The following is a 17,991-nucleotide window of genomic DNA, read 5'->3' as shown; positions in this document are numbered from 1 at the left end:
GAATGGTTATGAATGCTCTATGAATGGTTATGAATGCTCTATGAATGGTTATGAATGCTCTATGCATGGTTATGAATGGTTATGAATGCTCTATGCATGGTTATGAATGCTCTATGAATGGTTACGAATGCTCTATGCATGGCTATGAATGCTCTATGAATGGTTATGAATGGTTACAAATGCTCTATGAATGGTTATGAATGCTCTATGAATGCTCTATGAATGGTTATGAATGGTTATGAATGCTCTATGAATGCACTGCCTATAATAGTCTTCTATTACTCTCCCTAACACACACACACACACACACACACACACACACACACACACACACACACACACACACACACACACACACACACACACACACACACACACACACACACACACACACACACACACACACACACATGCGTGTGTGGAATGTCTCACATGATTGCTTTGTGTGTGCCTGTCGTGCGGTACGCTGTTACTCCGGGGTCCACGGGACCGAGTATTACAACCTCTGATTACCAGACTGACGTGGTGAACACGGAGAGGTGATGGTGTTGGGGAGGACGGGGACCGAGAGGTGATGGTGTTGGGGAGGACGGGGACCGAGAGGTGATGGTGTTGGGGAGGACGGGGACCGAGAGGTGATGGTGTTGGGGAGGACGGGAGGTGATAATGTTGGGGAGGACGGGGACCGAGAGGTGATAGTGTTGGGGAGGACGGGGACGGGAGGTGATGGTGTTGGGGAGGACGGGGACGGGAGGTGATGGTGTTGGGGGGGACGGGAGGTGATAGTGTTGGGGAGGACGGGGACGGGAGGTGATGGTGTTGGGGAGGACGGGGACGGGAGGTGGTGGTGTTGGGGAGGATGGGGACCGAGAGGTGATGGTGTTGGGGAGGATGGGGACCGAGAGGTGATGGTGTTGGGGAGGACGGGGACCGAGAGGTGATGGTGTTGGGGAGGACGGGGACGGGAGGTGATGGTGTTGGGGAGGACGGGAGGTGATGGTGTTGGGGAGGACGGGAGGTGATAGTGTTGGGGAGGACGGGAGGTGATAGTGTTGGGGAGGACGGGAGGTGATAGTGTTGGGGAGGACGGGAGGTGAGAGTGTTGGGAAGGACGGGGACGAGAGGTGAGGGTGTTGGGGAGGACGGGGACGGGAGGTGATAGTGTTGGGGAGGACGGGGACCGAGAGGTGATGGTGTTGGGGAGGACGGGGACCGAGAGGTGATGGTGTTGGGGAGGACGGGGACGGGAGGTGATGGTGTTGGGGAGGATGGGAGGTGATAGTGTTGGGGAGGACGGGGACGGGAGGTGATAGTGTTGGGGAGGACGGGGACGGGAGGTGATAGTGTTGGGGAGGACGGGGACGAGAGGTGATGGTGTTGGGGAGGACGGGGACGAGAGGTGATGGTGTTGGGGAGGACGGGGACGGGAGGTGATGGTGTTGGGGAGGACGGGGACCGAAAGGTGATGGTGTTGGGGAGGACGGGGACGGGAGGTGATGGTGTTGGGGAGGACGGGGACGGGAGGTGATGGTGTTGGGGAGGACGGGGACGAGAGGTGATGGTGTTGGGAAGGACGGGGACTGAGAGGTGATGGTGTTGGGGAGGACGGGAGGTGATAGTGTTGGGGAGGACGGGGACGAGAGGTGATGGTGTTGGGGAGGACGGGGACTGACGGTGTTGTTGGGGGGAGGGACGGGAGGTGACGGTGTTGGGGAGGACGGGAGGTGACGGTGTTGGGGAGGACGGGAGGTGACGGTGTTGGGGAGGACGGGGACGGAGGTGACGGTGTTGGGGAGGACGGGGACCGAGAGGTGATGGTGTTGGGGAGGACGGGGACCGAGAGGTGATAGTGTTGGGGAGGACGGGGACGGGAGGTGATGGTGTTGGGGGGACGGGAGGTGATAGTGTTGGGGAGGACGGGGACCGAGAGGTGATGGTGTTGGGGAGGACGGGGACCGAGAGGTGATGGTGTTGGGGGGGACGGGAGGTGATAGTGTTGGGGAGGACGGGGACGAGAGGTGATGGTGTTGGGGAGGACGGGGACGGGAGGTGATAGTGTTGGGGAGGACGGGGACCGAGAGGTGATGGTGTTGGGGAGGACGGGGACCGGGAGGTGATAGTGTTGGGGAGGACGGGGACCGAGAGGTGATGGTGTTGGGGAGGACGGGGACGAGAGGTGATGGTGTTGGGGAGGACGGGGACTGAGAGGTGATGGTGTTGGGGAGGACGGGGACGAGAGGTGATAATGTTGGGGAGGACGGGGACGGGAGGTGATGGTGTTGGGGAGGACGGGGACGAGAGGTGATGGTGTTGGGGAGGACGGGGACTGAGAGGTGATAATGTTGGGGAGGACGGGGAGGTGATGGTGTTGGGGAGGACGGGAGGTGATAGTGTTGGGGAGGACGGGGACCGAGAGGTGATGGTGTTGGGGAGGACGGGGACTGAGAGGTGATGGTGTTGGGGAGGACGGGGACGAGAGGTGATAATGTTGGGGAGGACGGGGACGGGAGGTGATGGTGTTGGGGAGGACGGGGACGAGAGGTGATGGTGTTGGGGAGGACGGGGACTGAGAGGTGATAATGTTGGGGAGGACGGGGAGGTGATGGTGTTGGGGAGGACGGGAGGTGATAGTGTTGGGGAGGACGGGGACGAGAGGTGATGGTGTTGGGGAGGACGGGGACGGGAGGTGATGGTGTTGGGGGGACGGGAGGTGATGGTGTTGGGGAGGACGGGAGGTGATGGTGTTGGGGAGGACGGGAGGTGATGGTGTTGGGGAGGACGGGAGGTGATGGTGTTGGGGAGGACGGGAGGTGATGGTGTTGGGGAGGACGGGAGGTGATGGTGTTGGGGAGGACGGGAGGTGATGGTGTTGGGGAGGACGGGAGGTGATGGTGTTGGGGAGGACGGGAGGTGATGGTGTTGGGGAGGACGGGAGGTGATGGTGTTGGGGAGGACGGGAGGTGATAGTGTTGGGGAGGACGGGGACGAGAGGTGATGGTGTTGGGGAGGACGGGGACTGAGAGGTGGGGACACATTTCTCCGTTAAGGGAAGCTCGTTAGGATCAGGCGGAGACGTGGAGAAACCCTTCTTAAGCACCCCGTCACTCCTCTCCTGCACACAAACAGTTTGTCCTGCAGGGAGGACGAACGCGCATTTCTGTCTGCGAACGGAATGCTCCTCCCACCCCCTGTGACATCACAGCCTATTGTTCTTATGGCGGAACAACACGCGCTCTCGCCTCCATCTTGGAACGTCTCTATGCTCGTTCTGGAACTTTTCACCGTGGAATGCTCTGTGACATCACAGCATGGCACTAAGTCCTGTTTCGTGATTGGTGGAGACGCTGGCGATGGCCGCATTTGGCAATGAACTTCATCACAACGTGTGTGTGTGTGTGTGTGTGTGTGTGTGTGTGTGTGTGTGTGTGTGTGTGTGTGTGTGTGTGTGTGTGTGTGTGTGTGTGTGTGTGTGTGTGTGTGTGTGTGTGTGTGTGTGTGTGTGCACAGATTATCAGAGCTGGGAAATGCCAGGGACCTCATGATACGATACTTGGGTGCCGATGCGATATGTATTGTGATTTGTTGAATATTGAATATGTTTGTGAGATTTGATCTTCCCAACATATTGCTCTCCATATCAGCTTCAGAGGGACAGAGAGAAAACACGTTTTGGTCCGTCATGGAGATGAATGTACTGAAGACACGTTTTGGTCCGTCATGGAGATGCATGTACTGAAAACAAATGGGCTCCTTATTAAACAGCTGTGAAGGAGGGATAGGATCAACAGCTGTGAAGGAGGGATAGGATCAACAGCTGTGAAGGAACGATAGGATAAACAGCTGTGAAGGAGGGATAGGATCAACAGCTGTGAAGGAGGGATAGGATCAACAGCTGTGAAGGAGCGATAGGATCAACAGCTGTGAAGGAGCGATAGGATCAACAGCTGTGAAGGAGCGATAGGATCAACAGCTGTGAAGGAGCGATAGGATCAACAGCTGTGAAGGAACGATAGGATCAACAGCTGTGAAGGAGCGATAGGATCAACAGCTGTGAAGGAGCGATAGGATCAACAGCTGTGAAGGAGAGATAGGATCAACAGCTGTGAAGGAGAGTTAGGATCAACAGCTGTGAAGGAGAGTTAGGATCAACAGCTGTGAAGGAGAGATAGGATCAACAGCTGTGAAGGAGGGATAGGATCAACAGCTGTGAAGGAGAGTTAGGATCAACAGCTGTGAAGGAGAGTTAGGATCAACAGCTGTGAAGGAGAGTTAGGATCAACAGCTGTGAAGGTACAGAGTTAGGATCAACGGCTGTGAAGGAGAGTTAGGATCAACGGCTGCGAAGATCATCAAAGAGTTAGGATTTCATTTCTCCCACTACAGATGCTGTATTGAAGGAGCGATAGGATCATGACCGGCTATCTGAAGGAGTCGATAGGATCAACAGGCTGTGAAGGAGGGATAGGATCAAATGTAATGGGACAAAGTCCTGTGAAGGCATTTTATAGCGATAGGATGCTGCTATAACAGCCTCCACTCTTCTGGGAAGGCTTTCCACCAGCTGTGAAGGAGCTATAGGATCAACGGCTGTGAAGGAGAGATAGGATCAACGGCTGTGAAGGAGCGATAGGATCAACAGCTGTGAAGGAACGATAGGATCAACGGCTGTGAAGGTACAGCCAACTAGCGCTAATAAATTATATGAAATAATATTGCGATATTGTCAAAACGATACAATACGATAGATCATCAAAAATAATATCCGATATGTATCCATTTCATTTCTCCCACTACAGATGTTTATTTGTATTGACTAGTGAAAGTGTCGAGTTATATTATTATATATGACCTTCTATCTGACTGTAGTCAAAAGGTATCTACAGTGTTTCCAAGGGACAACTGGATTCCGGCTGTTTTAGTTGCTCAACAACTACTCAAATGTAATGGGACAAAGTCCTGTTGATCTCTTAGGGGCATTTTATAGAATAATTCGCTATATATATCCCCCCTTTGCTGCTATAACAGCCTCCACTCTTCTGGGAAGGCTTTCCACTAGATGTTGGAACATTGCTGCTATAACAGCCTCCACTCTTCTGGGAAGGCTTTCCACTAGATGTTGGAACATTGCTGCTATAACAGCCTCCACTCTTCTGGGAAGGCTTTCCACTAGATGTAGGAACATTGCTGCTATAACAGCCTCCACTCTTCTGGGAAGGCTTTCCACTAGATGTTGGAACATTGCTGCTATAACAGCCTCCACTCTTCTGGGAAGGCTTTCCACTAGATGCTGGAACATTGCTGCTATAACAGCCTCCACTCTTCTGGGAAGGCTTTCCACTAGATGTAGGAACATTGCTGCTATAACAGCCTCCACTATTCTGGGAAGGATTTCCACTAGATGCTGGAACATTGCTGCTATAACAGCCTCCACTCTTCTGGGAAGGCTTTCCACTAGATGCTGGAACATTGCTGCTATAACAGCCTCCACTCTTCTGGGAAGGCTTTCCACTAGATGTAGGAACATTGCTGCTATAACAGCCTCCACTATTCTGGGAAGGCTTTCCACTAGATGCTGGAACATTGCTGCTATAACAGCCTCCACTCTTCTAGGAAGGCTTTCCACTAGATGTTGGAACATTGCTGCTATAACAGCCTCCACTCTTCTGGGAAGGCTTTCCACTAGATGCTGGAACATTGCTGCTATAACAGCCTCCACTCTTCTGGGAAGGCTTTCCACTAGATGCTGGAACATTGCTGCTATAACAGCCTCCACTCTTCTGGGAAGGCTTTCCACTAGATGTAGGAACATTGCTGCTATAACAGCCTCCACTATTCTGGGAAGGATTTCCACTAGATGTAGGAACATTGCTGCTATAACAGCCTCCACTCTTCTAGGAAGGCTTTCCACTAGATGTAGGAACATTGCTGCTATAACAGCCTCCACTCTTCTGGGAAGGCTTTCCACTAGATGTTGGAACATTGCTGCTATAACAGCCTCCACTCTTCTGGGAAGGCTTTCCACTAGATGCTGGAACATTGCTGCTATAACAGCCTCCACTCTTCTGGGAAGGCTTTCCACTAGATGCTGGAACATTGCTGCTATAACAGCCTCCACTCTTCTGGGAAGGCTTTCCACTAGATGTAGGAACATTGCTGCTATAACAGCCTCCACTATTCTGGGAAGGCTTTCCACTAGATTTAGGAACATTGCTGCTATAACAGCCTCCACTCTTCTAGGAAGGCTTTCCACTAGATGTTGGAACATTGCTGCTATAACAGCCTCCACTCTTCTGGGAAGGCTTTCCACTAGATGTTGGAACATTGCTGCTATAACAGCCTCCACTCTTCTGGGAAGGCTTTCCACTAGATGCTGGAACATTGCTGCTATAACAGCCTCCACTCTTCTGGGAAGGCTTTCCACTAGATGTAGGAACATTGCTGCTATAACAGCCTCCACTCTTCTGGGAAGGCTTTCCACTAGACTCTTCTGCTATAACAGGAAGGCTTTCCACTAGATGCTGGAACATTGCTGCTATAACAGCCTCCACTCTTCTGGGAAGGCTTTCCACTAGATGCTGGAACATTGCTGCTATAACAGCCTCCACTCTTCTGGGAAGGCTTTCCACTAGATGTAGGAACATTGCTGCTATAACAGCCTCCACTATTCTGGGAAGGCTTTCCACTAGATGTAGGAACATTGCTGCTATAACAGCCTCCACTATTCTGGGAAGGCTTTCCACTAGATGTAGGAACATTGCTGCTATAACAGCCTCCACTCTTCTAGGAAGGCTTTCCACTAGATGTTGGAACATTGCTGCTATAACAGCCTCCACTCTTCTGGGAAGGCTTTCCACTAGATGTTGGAACATTGCTGCTATAACAGCCTCCACTCTTCTGGGAAGGCTTTCCACTAGATGTAGGAACATTGCTGCTATAACAGCCTCCACTCTGCTGGGAAGGCTTTCTACTAGATGTAGGAACATTGCTGCTATAACAGCCTCCACTCTTCTGGGAAGGCTTTCCACTAGATGTAGGAACATTGCTGTGGGGACTTGCTTCGAGCAAGGCACTGACACATCTGGCACGCTGATCCTCAACACGGGGACCCCTTCGCACGGCACGACTCCAACACGGGGACCCCTTCGCACGGCACGACTCCACGCTGATCCTCAACACGGGGACCCCTTCGCACGGCACGACTCCAACACAATCATTAAATTTGCCGAAAACAACAGTGATAGGATTAATTTTTTCAGTTGATACCAAACAAATTCGATCGGGTTTAAATCAGGAGACCTATACATGTAATTACTCTAAACACAACATTGGTAGGCCTGATCACCGACATCGACGAGACAGCCTATAGGGAGGAGGTCAGAGACCTGGCCGCGTGGTGCCAGGACGTCAACCTCTCACTCAACATGATCAAGACTAAGGAGATGATTGTGGACTACAGGAAAAGGAGCACCGAGCCCGCCCCCATTCTCATCAACGGAGCTGCAGGTTGAGAGCTTCAAGTTCCTTGGTTTCCACATCACCATCAAACTAGAACGGTCCAAACACACCAAGACAGTCGTGAAGAGAGCACGACAAAACCTATTCCCCCTCAGGAGACTGAAAAGATTTGGCATGGGTCCTCAGATCCTCAAAAGGTTCTACAGCTGCACCATCGAGAACATCCTGACCGGTTGCATCACCGCCTGGTATGGAAACTGCTCGGCGTCTGACCGCAAGACCCTATAGAGGGTGGTACGTAGGGCCCAGTACATCACTGGGACCAAGCTTCCTGCCACCCAGGACCTCTATACCAGGCGGTGTCAGAGGAAGGCGCTACAGAGGGTAGTGCGTTAGGCCCAGTACATCACTGGGGCCAGGCTTCCTGTCATCCAGGACCTCTATACCAGGCGGTGTCAGAGGAAGGCCCAAAGAATTGTCAAAGACTCCAGCCACCCTAGTCAAACTGTTCTCTCTGCTACCACACGGCAAGCGGTACCGGAGCGCCAAGTCTAGGTCCAAGAGGCTTCTAAACAGCTTCTAACCCCAAGTCATAGGACTCCTGAACATCTAATCAAATGGCTACCCAGACTATTTACAGTGCACCCCCCTCCCCTCCCCTCTCCACACCACTGCTACTCTCTGTTGTCATCTATGCATAGTCACTTTATCTCTACCTACATGTACATACTACCACAAATAACCGATGCCTCTGCACATTGACTCTGTACCGGTACCCTCCTGTATATAGTCTCTATTGTTATGTTACTATTTGCATTGCCCCCCCCCTGGTATTATCTATGCATAGTCACTTTAATAACTCTACCTACATGTACATATTACCTCAACTAAATGGCCCTGTATTGCTGCTCATTAATCACTATTATCTCTTATTCTTATCCATATTTTTTAAACTGCATTGTTGGTTAGGGGCTCGTAAGTAAGCATTTCACTGTAAGGTCTACTACACCTGTTGTATTCAGCATTTCACTGTGAGGTCTACTACACCTGTTGTATTCAGCATTTCACTGTGAGGTCTACTACACCTGTTGTATTCAGCATTTCACTGTGAGGTCTACTATACCTGTTGTATTCAGCATTTCACTGTAAGGTCTATTACACCTGTTGTATTCAGCATTTCACTGTGAGGTCTACTACACCTGTTGTATTCAGCATTTCACTGTGAGGTCTACTACACCTGTTGTATTCAGCATTTCACTGTGAGGTCTACTACACCTGTTGTATTCAGCCTTTCACTGTGAGGTCTACTATACCTGTTGTATTCAGCATTTCACTGTGAGGTCTACTACACCTGTTGTATTCAGCATTTCACTGTGAGGTCTACTACACCTGTTGTATTCAGCATTTCACTGTGAGGTCTACTATACCAGTTGTATTCAGCATTTCACTGTGAGGTCTACTACACCTGTTGTATTCAGCATTTCACTGTGAGGTCTACTACACCTGTTGTATTCAGCATTTCACTGTGAGGTCTACTACACCTGTTGTATTCAGCATTTCACTGTGAGGTCTACTACACCTGTTGTATTCAGCATTTCACTGTGAGGTCTACTACACCTGTTGTATTCAGCATTTCACTGTGAGGTCTACTACACCTGTTGTATTCAGCATTTCACTGTAAGGTCTACTACACCTGTTGTATTCAGCGCGTGTGACCAATATGATTTGATTTTGGGCGATTCGGCTCCAATTCCTCCCAAAGGTGTTAAATAGGGTTGAGGTCAGGAGATCTGCCAGTCAAGTTCTTCTACAATTTTACTTTTTTACTCCCGTAATTTCGTGACATCCAATTGGTAGTTACAGTCTTGTGTCTTGTCCCATCGCTGCAACTCTCGTACGGACTCATGAGAGGCGAAGGTTAAGAGCCATGTGTCCTCCGAAACACGACCCTGCCATCCCACACTATGCACTTAACCCGGAAGCCAGCCGCACCAATGTGTCGGAGGAAACACTGTACAACTGGCAACCGTTTCAGTGTGCTCCCAGACCACTACAGGAGTCGCTAGAGCGTGATGGGACAAGGACATCCCTGCCTGCCAAACCCTCCCCTAACTCTGTACGACACTGGGCCAAACTCTCCCCTAACCCAGACGACACTGGGCCAAACCCTCCCCTAACCCAGACGACACTGGGCCAAACCCTCCCCTAACTCGTACGACACTGGGCCTAACCCTCCCCTAACACGTACGACACTGGGCCTAACCCTCCCCTAACTCGTACGACACTGGGCCTAACCCTCCCCTAACTCGTACGACACTGGGCCTAACCCTCCCATAACCCGTACGACACTGGGTCAAACCCTCCCCTAACCCGGACGACACTGGGTCAAACCCTCCCCTAACCCAGACGACACTGGGTCAAACCCTCCCCTAACCCAGACGACACTGGGCCAAACCCTCCCCTAACCCAGACGACACTGGGCCAAACCCTCCCCTAACCCGGATGACACTGGGCCAAACCCTCCCCTAACCCGGATGACACTGGGCCAAACCCTCCCCTAACTCGTACGACACTGGGCCTAACCCTCCCCTAACCCGGACGACACTGGGTCAAACCCTCCCATAACCCGGACGACACTGGGTCAAACCCTCCCCTAACCCGGACGACACTGGGTCAAACCCTCCCCTAACCCAGACGACACTGGGCCAAACCCTCCCCTAACCCGGACGACACTGGGCCAAACCCTCCCCTAACCCGGACGACACTGGGCCAAACCCTCCCCTAACCCGGACGACACTGGGCCAAACCCTCCCCTAACCCGGACGACACTGGGCCAAACCCTCCCCTAACCCGGACGACACTGGGCCAAACCCTCCCCTAACCCGGACGACACTGGGCCAAACCCTCCCCTAACCCGGACGACACTGGGCCAAACCCTCCCCTAACTCGTACGACACTGGGCCAAACCCTCCCCTAACTCGTACGACACTGGGCCAAACCGTCCCCTAACCCGTACGACACTGGGCCAAACCGTCCCCTAACCCGTACGACACTGGGCCAAACCGTCCCCTAACCCATACGACACTGGGCCAAACCGTCCCCTAACCCGTACGACACTGGGCCAAACCCTCCCCTAACCCATACGACACTGGGCCAAACCCTCCCCTAACCCGGACGACACTGGGCCAATTGTGTGCCACCTCCCTGGGATCAAACCCGGGTCTGAAGTGACGCCTCAAGCACTGCTGCGATGCCTTAGACCACTATGCCACTCGGAAGGCCCCGACAAACCATTTCTGTATGAACCTCGCTTTGAACACGGGGCATTGGAAAGACCTTCGCTAAACTAAAGTTGGAAGTTAAGAATAGTCTAGAATGTCACTGTATGCTGTAGCGTTAAGATTTCCCTTCACTGGAACTAAGGAGCCTGAACCATGAACAACAGCCCCAGACCATTAGTCCTCCACCAAACTTTACAGTCAGCACTATGTATTCTTTAACCTCTATAACCTCACTCACTCACTTTCTTTACTTCCCTCTCTCTCCAGGCGGGTCCAGAGTGTGTGGTGTGTGAGGAGGGGTGTGTTAACCCTCGCTCCCCTGGCTGTCCCCACCCGTGCCTGTTGGCATGCCACCCGGGGTCGTGCCCCCCCTGCCAACAGATGACCCGACAACGCTGTCACTGCAAGATCTCCCTGCTCTACATCGACTGCCTGTACGTCTCACACACACACACACACACACACACACACACACACACACACACACACACACACACACACACACACACACACACACACACACACACACACACACACACACGTCACACACACACACACACACGTCACACACACACGTCACACACACATACACGTACACGTCACACACACACGTTACACACACACACACACACACGTTACACACACGTTACACACACGTTATAAACACACACACACACACACACACACACACACACACACACACACACACACACACACACACACACACACACACACACACACACACACACACACACACACACACACACACACACACGTTATACACACACACACACACACACACACACGTTATACACACACACACACACACACATTACACACACACACACACGTTTTACACACACACACACACACACACGTTATACACACGTTACACACACACACACACACGTTATACACACACGTTACACTGTCAACGTATATACACACACGTTATACACACACACACACACGTTACACACACACACACACACGTAACACACACACACACACGTTACACCCACTAGCAGATCAGCCTACTGCCAGTACCACAGATCCATGTGTGTACACATATGAACTAGAATCAATGAAAAGCTATCAACTTTCAGAGTTATGTTGGATCCATCCTCAGCAGTCAACATCAATCACTATCGCTGTCTGTCAACATGTATCACTATCTGTCAACATCTATATATCACTGTCTGTCAACATGTATCACTATCTGTCAACATCAATCACTATCGCTGTCTGTCAACATCTATCACTATCTGTCAACATGTATCACTATCTGTCAACATCTATGTATCACTGTCTATCACTGTCTGTCAACATGTATCACTATCTGTCAACATCTATATATCACTGTCTGTCAACATGTATCACTGTCTGTCAACATCTGTATGTATCACTGTCTGTCAACATCTATGTATCACTGTCTGTCAACATGTCTGTCAACATCTATATACTGTCTGTCACTGTCTGTCAACATCTATATATCACTGTCTGTCAACATCTATATATCACAGCCTGTCAACATCTATATATCACTGCCTGTCAACATCTATATATCACTGCCTGTCAACATCTATATATCACTGTCTGTCAACATCTATATATCACTGTCTGTCAACATCTATATATCACTGTCTGTCACATCTATATATCACTGCCTGTCAACATCTATGTATCACTGTCTGTCAACATCAACATCTATCATTATCACTGTCTGTCAACATCTATCATTATCACTGTCTGTCAACATGTATCACTGTCTGTCAACATGTATCACTGTCTGTCAACATCTATATATCACTGTCTGTCAACATCTATATATCACTGTCAACATCAACATCTATGTATCTGTCAACATCACTGTCTGTCAACATCTATGTATCACAGTCTGTCAACATCTATGTATCACTGTCTGTCAACTTCTATCATTATTACTGTCTGTCAACATCTATCACTGTCTGTCAACATCTATATATCACTGTCTGTCAACATCTATATATCACTGTCTGCCAACATCTATATATCACTGTCTGCCAACATCTATATATCACTGTCTGCCAACATCTATATATCACTGTCTGTCAACATCTATATATCACTGTCTGCCAACATCTATATATCACTGTCTGTCAACATCTATCACTGTCTGTCAACATCTATCACTGTCTGTCAACATCTATCACTATCTGTCTGTCAACATCTATATATCACTGTCTGTCAACATCTATCACTCAACATCTATCACTGTCTGTCAACATCTATCACTGTCTGTCAACATCTATCACTGTCTGTCAACATCTATCACGGTCTGTCAACATCTATCACGGTCTGTCAACATCTATCACGGTCTGTCAACATCTATCACGGTCTGTCAACATCTATCACGGTCTGTCAACATCTATCACGGTCTGTCAACATCTATCACGGTCTGTCAACATCTATCACTGTCTGTCAACATCTATATATCACTGTCTGTCAACATCTATATATCACTGTCTGTCAACATCTATATATCACTGTCTGTCAACATCTATCATTATCACTGTCTGTCAACATCTATCATTATCACTGTCTGTCAACATCTATCATTATCACTGTCTGTCAACATCATGTATATCAACATATCACTGTCTGTCAACATCTATGATTATCACTGTCTGTCAACATCTCACTGTCTGTCAACATATCACTGTCTGTCAACATCTATATATCACGGTCAACATCTATCTATCACTGTCTGTCAACATCTATATATCACTGTCTGCCAACATCTATATATCACTGTCTGCCAACATCTATCATTATCACTGTCTGCCAACATCTATCACTGTCTGTCAACATGTATCACTGTCTGCCAACATCTATCATTATCACTGTCTGTCAACATCTATATATCACTGTCTGTCAACATCTATATATCACTGTCTGTCAACATCTATATATCACTGTCTGTCAACATCTATATATCACTGTCTGTCAACATCTATATATCAGTCTGTCAACATCTATATATCACTGTCTGTCAACATCTATATATCACTGTCTGTCAACATCTATGATTATCACTGTCTGTCAACATCTATGATTATCACTGTCTGTCAACATCTATGATTATCACTGTCTGTCAACATGTATCACTGTCTGTCAACATGTATCACTGTCTGTCAACATGTATCACTGTCTGTCAACATGTATCACTGTCTGTCAACATCTATCACTGTCTGCCAACATCTGTCATTATCACTGTCTGTCAACATCTATCACTGTCTGTCAACATCTATGATTATCACGGTCTGTCAACATCTATCAATATCACTGTCTGCCAACATCTATATATCACTGTCTGTCAACATCTATACATCACTGTCTGCCAACATCTATCATTATCACTGTCTGCCAACATCTATCACTGTCTGCCAACATCTATCATTATCACTGTCTGTCAACATCTATCACTGTCTGTCAACATGTATCACTGTCTGCCAACATCTATCATTATCACTGTCTGTCAACATCTATGATTATCACTGTCTGTCAACATCTATGATTATCACTGTCTGCCAACATCTATGATTATCACTGTCTGTCAACATCTATGATTATCACTGTCTGCCAACATCTATATATCACTGTCTGTCAACATCTATCATTATCACTGTCTGCCAACATCTATCACTGTCTGTCAACATCTATCATTATCACTGTCTGTCAACATCTATATATCACTGTCTGTCAACATGTATCACTGTCTGCCAACATCTATCATTATCACTGTCTGTCAACATCTATATATCACTGTCTGTCAACATCTATATATCACTGTCTGTCAACATCTATATATCACTGTCTGTCAACATCTATACATCACTGTCTGCCAACATCTATCATTATCACTGTCTGTCAACATCTATATATCACTGTCTGTCAACATCTGTCATTAACACACTCTGTCAACATCTACTGCCCTTAATCTAGGACGTTCAGAAGTGCGGAAGATGAGACTAAAGCTGATCTGGGGTCCTGTAAGAACCAATGTCCTAAACAGGTATGCTCTCTGTGTGGGTCTCTCTAAAGTCCTATCTCTGTGTGGGTCTCTCTACAGTCCTCTCTCTGTGTGGGTCTCTCTAAAGTCCTCTCTCTGTGTGGGTCTCTCTACAGTCCTCTCTCTGTGTGGGTCTCTCTAAAGTCCTCTCTCTGTGTGGGTCTCTCTAAAGTCCTCTCTCTGTGTGGGTCTCTCTAAAGTCCTCTCTCTGTGTGGGTCTCTCTAAAGTCCTCTCTCTGTGTGGGTCTCTCTAAAGTCCTCTCTCTGTATGGGTCTCTCTAAAGTCCTCTCTCTGTGTGGGTCTCTGTAAAGTGGTTAGAGTGACTGGGTGGGTAGACTGACTGGGTGGGTAGACTGACTGGGTGGGTAGACTGACTGGGTGGGTAGAGTGACTGGGTGGGTAGAGTGACTGGGTGGGTAGAGTGACTGGGTGGGTAGAGTGACTGGGTGGGTAGTGAGACTGGGTGGGTAGACTGACTGGGTGGGTAGTGACTGGGTGGGTAGTGACTGGGTGGGTAGTGACTGGGTGGGTAGTGACTGGGTGGGTAGACTGACTGGGTGGGTAGACTGACTGGGTGGGTAGACTGACTGGGTGGGTAGTGACTGGGTGGGTAGTGACTGGGTGGGTAGTGACTGGGTGGGTAGTGACTGGGTGGGTAGTGTGACTGGGTGGGTAGTGTGACTGGGTGGGTAGACTGACTGGGTGGGTAGACTGACTGGGTGGGTAGTGACTGGGTGGGTAGTGACTGGGTGGGTAGTGTGACTGGGTGGGTAGACTGACTGGGTGGGTAGTTGGAGCAGTCTCTTACCTTCCCAGTCAGATCAGTATCTGTGTTTCTGTGTCCGTCTGTTGATGAGAGTTACACCCCCTCTCCCTCTCCCACCCTCTCCTTATCTCACCCTCTCCCCCTCTCCTTATCTCACCCTCTCCCCCCTCTCCTTATCTCACCCTCTCCCCCTCTCCTTATCTCACCCTCTCCCCCTCTCCTTATCTCACCCTCTCCCCTCTCTCCCCCACCCTCTCCCCCTCTCTCTCCCCCACCCCTCTGTCCCCCTCTCTCTCCCCCACCCTCTCCCCCCTCTCTCCCCCACCCTCTGTCAACATCTATGTATCCCCCCTCTCTCTCCTCCCTCTCTCCCCCACCTCTCTCTCTCTCCCCCATCCCTCTCTCTCAACATCTCTCTCTCTCTCTCCCCACCCTCTCTCTCCTCTCTCTCCCTCTCTCTCCCCCTCTCTCTCCTCTCTCTCCTCCTCTCTCTCCCCCACCCTCTCTCTCCCCCTCTCTCTCCTCTCTCTCCCTCTCTCCTCTCTCTCCCCCACCCTCTCTCTCCCCCTCTCTCTCCTCTCTCTCCCCCCTCTCCTCTCTCTCCTCCTCCTCTCTCCCCCCCTCTCTCTCTCTCTCTCCTCCTCTCTCTCCCCTCTCTCTCCCCCCTCTCTCTCCCCTCTCTCCCTCCTCTCTCCTCTCTCTCCTCCTCTCTCCCCCTCTCTCCTCTCTCTCCTCCTCTCTCTCCCCACTGTCTGTCACCCTCTCTCCCCCCTCTCTCTCCTCTCTCTCCCCCTCTCTCCCCCTCTCTCCTCCTCTCTCTCCCCCTCTCTCTCCCCCTCTCTCCTCTCTCCCTCTCTCTCCCCCCTCTCTCTCCTCCTCTCTCCCCACCCTCTCTCTCCTCCTCTCTCTCCCCCACCCTCTCTCTCCCCCTCTCTCTCCCCCTCTCCCCCACCCTCTCTCTCCCCCTCTCTCTCCTCTCTCTCCTCCTCTCTCTCTCCTCCTCTCTCTCCCCCTCTCTCTCCCCCTCTCTCTCCTCCTCTCCTCCTCTCTCTCCCCCTCTCTCTCCCCTCTCTCTCCCCCTCTCTCTCCCCCTCTCTCTCCCCCTCTCTCTCTCCCCCTCTCTCTCCCCCTCTCTCTCCCCCCCTCTAACTCTGAGAACATGTTTTTCCACTGATGGCTCAGTGGCGCCAGTGTGTTTATGTTTTAAGGTTACACACACACACACACACACACACACACACACACACACACACACACACACACACACACACACACACACACACACACACACACACACACACACACACACACACACTAACACACACACTAACACACACACTAACACACTAACACAACACACACACACACACACACACACACACACTCACACACACACACACACACACACACACCCTAACACACACACCCTAACACACACACCCTAACACACACACACCCTAACACACACACACACACACTAACACACTAACACACACACACACTAACACACACTAACACACACACAAACTAACACACACTAACACACACAAACTAACACACACACACTAACACACACACACTAACACACACACACTAACACACACACACTAACACACACACACACACACACAGTCCACACACACACACACACTAACACACACACACACACACACACTAACACACACACACACTAACACACACACACACTAACACACTAACACACACACACTAACACACACACACACACTAACACACACACACACACTAACACACACACTAACACACACACACTAACACACACACACACACTAACACACACACAGTCAACACACACAAACACAGTCCACACACACACACTAACACAACACTAACAAACACGAACACACACACACACTCACACACTAACACACACACACACTGACACAACACTGACACACACACACACTGACACAACACTGACACACACACACAGTCGACACACACACACAGTCGACACACACAACACACACACACAGTCGACACACACTAACACACACACACTGACACACACTGACACAACACTAACACACACAAACACACACAAACACACACACACCTGGGAACAATTTTGGTGGTTCTGTGTCCCGTAGGCAGGAGCTGTGACGGCCTCTCAGCGAACCATTCCAAGAACAGCAGATATCCACACGGCCTTTTTCTCAGCCTTTCCGCGAGCAGCTTTTGCCCGCTAACAAAGTCAATAAATACAATTGATGCCAAACACCCCCCACCCTCCAAAAAATATGCTTTTCATTCATTTATAGAAATACTCACTGCTGAGACATTACTGCCTGGTGTTACTCACTGCTGAGACATTACTGCCTGGTGTTACTCACTGCTGAGACATTACTGCCTGGTGTTACTCACTGCTGAGACATTACTGCCTGGTGTTACTCACTGC

The 17,991-nt window shown here is 49.9% G+C and overlaps 1 protein-coding gene across 1 annotated transcript in view; it reads left to right on the top strand.

The window, feature by feature from the left end:
• The window catches only part of LOC124014365 (NF-X1-type zinc finger protein NFXL1-like), a 113,409-nt gene that overhangs the window by 79,806 nt on the left and 15,612 nt on the right, over window positions 1-17,991 (top strand). Inside the window, exons 17-18 of the mRNA XM_046329261.1 lie at window positions 11,004-11,170; window positions 14,721-14,790. Coding sequence (XP_046185217.1) covers window positions 11,004-11,170; window positions 14,721-14,790 — 237 coding nt within the window. The remainder of the gene's footprint in view (window positions 1-11,003; window positions 11,171-14,720; window positions 14,791-17,991) is intronic.

This window comes from Oncorhynchus gorbuscha, linkage group LG25, assembly GCF_021184085.1.
Source record: "Oncorhynchus gorbuscha isolate QuinsamMale2020 ecotype Even-year linkage group LG25, OgorEven_v1.0, whole genome shotgun sequence".
In the NCBI taxonomy this organism is placed as follows: Eukaryota; Metazoa; Chordata; class Actinopteri; order Salmoniformes; family Salmonidae; genus Oncorhynchus; species Oncorhynchus gorbuscha.
This window is presented reverse-complemented; position numbering and strand designations above follow the sequence as displayed.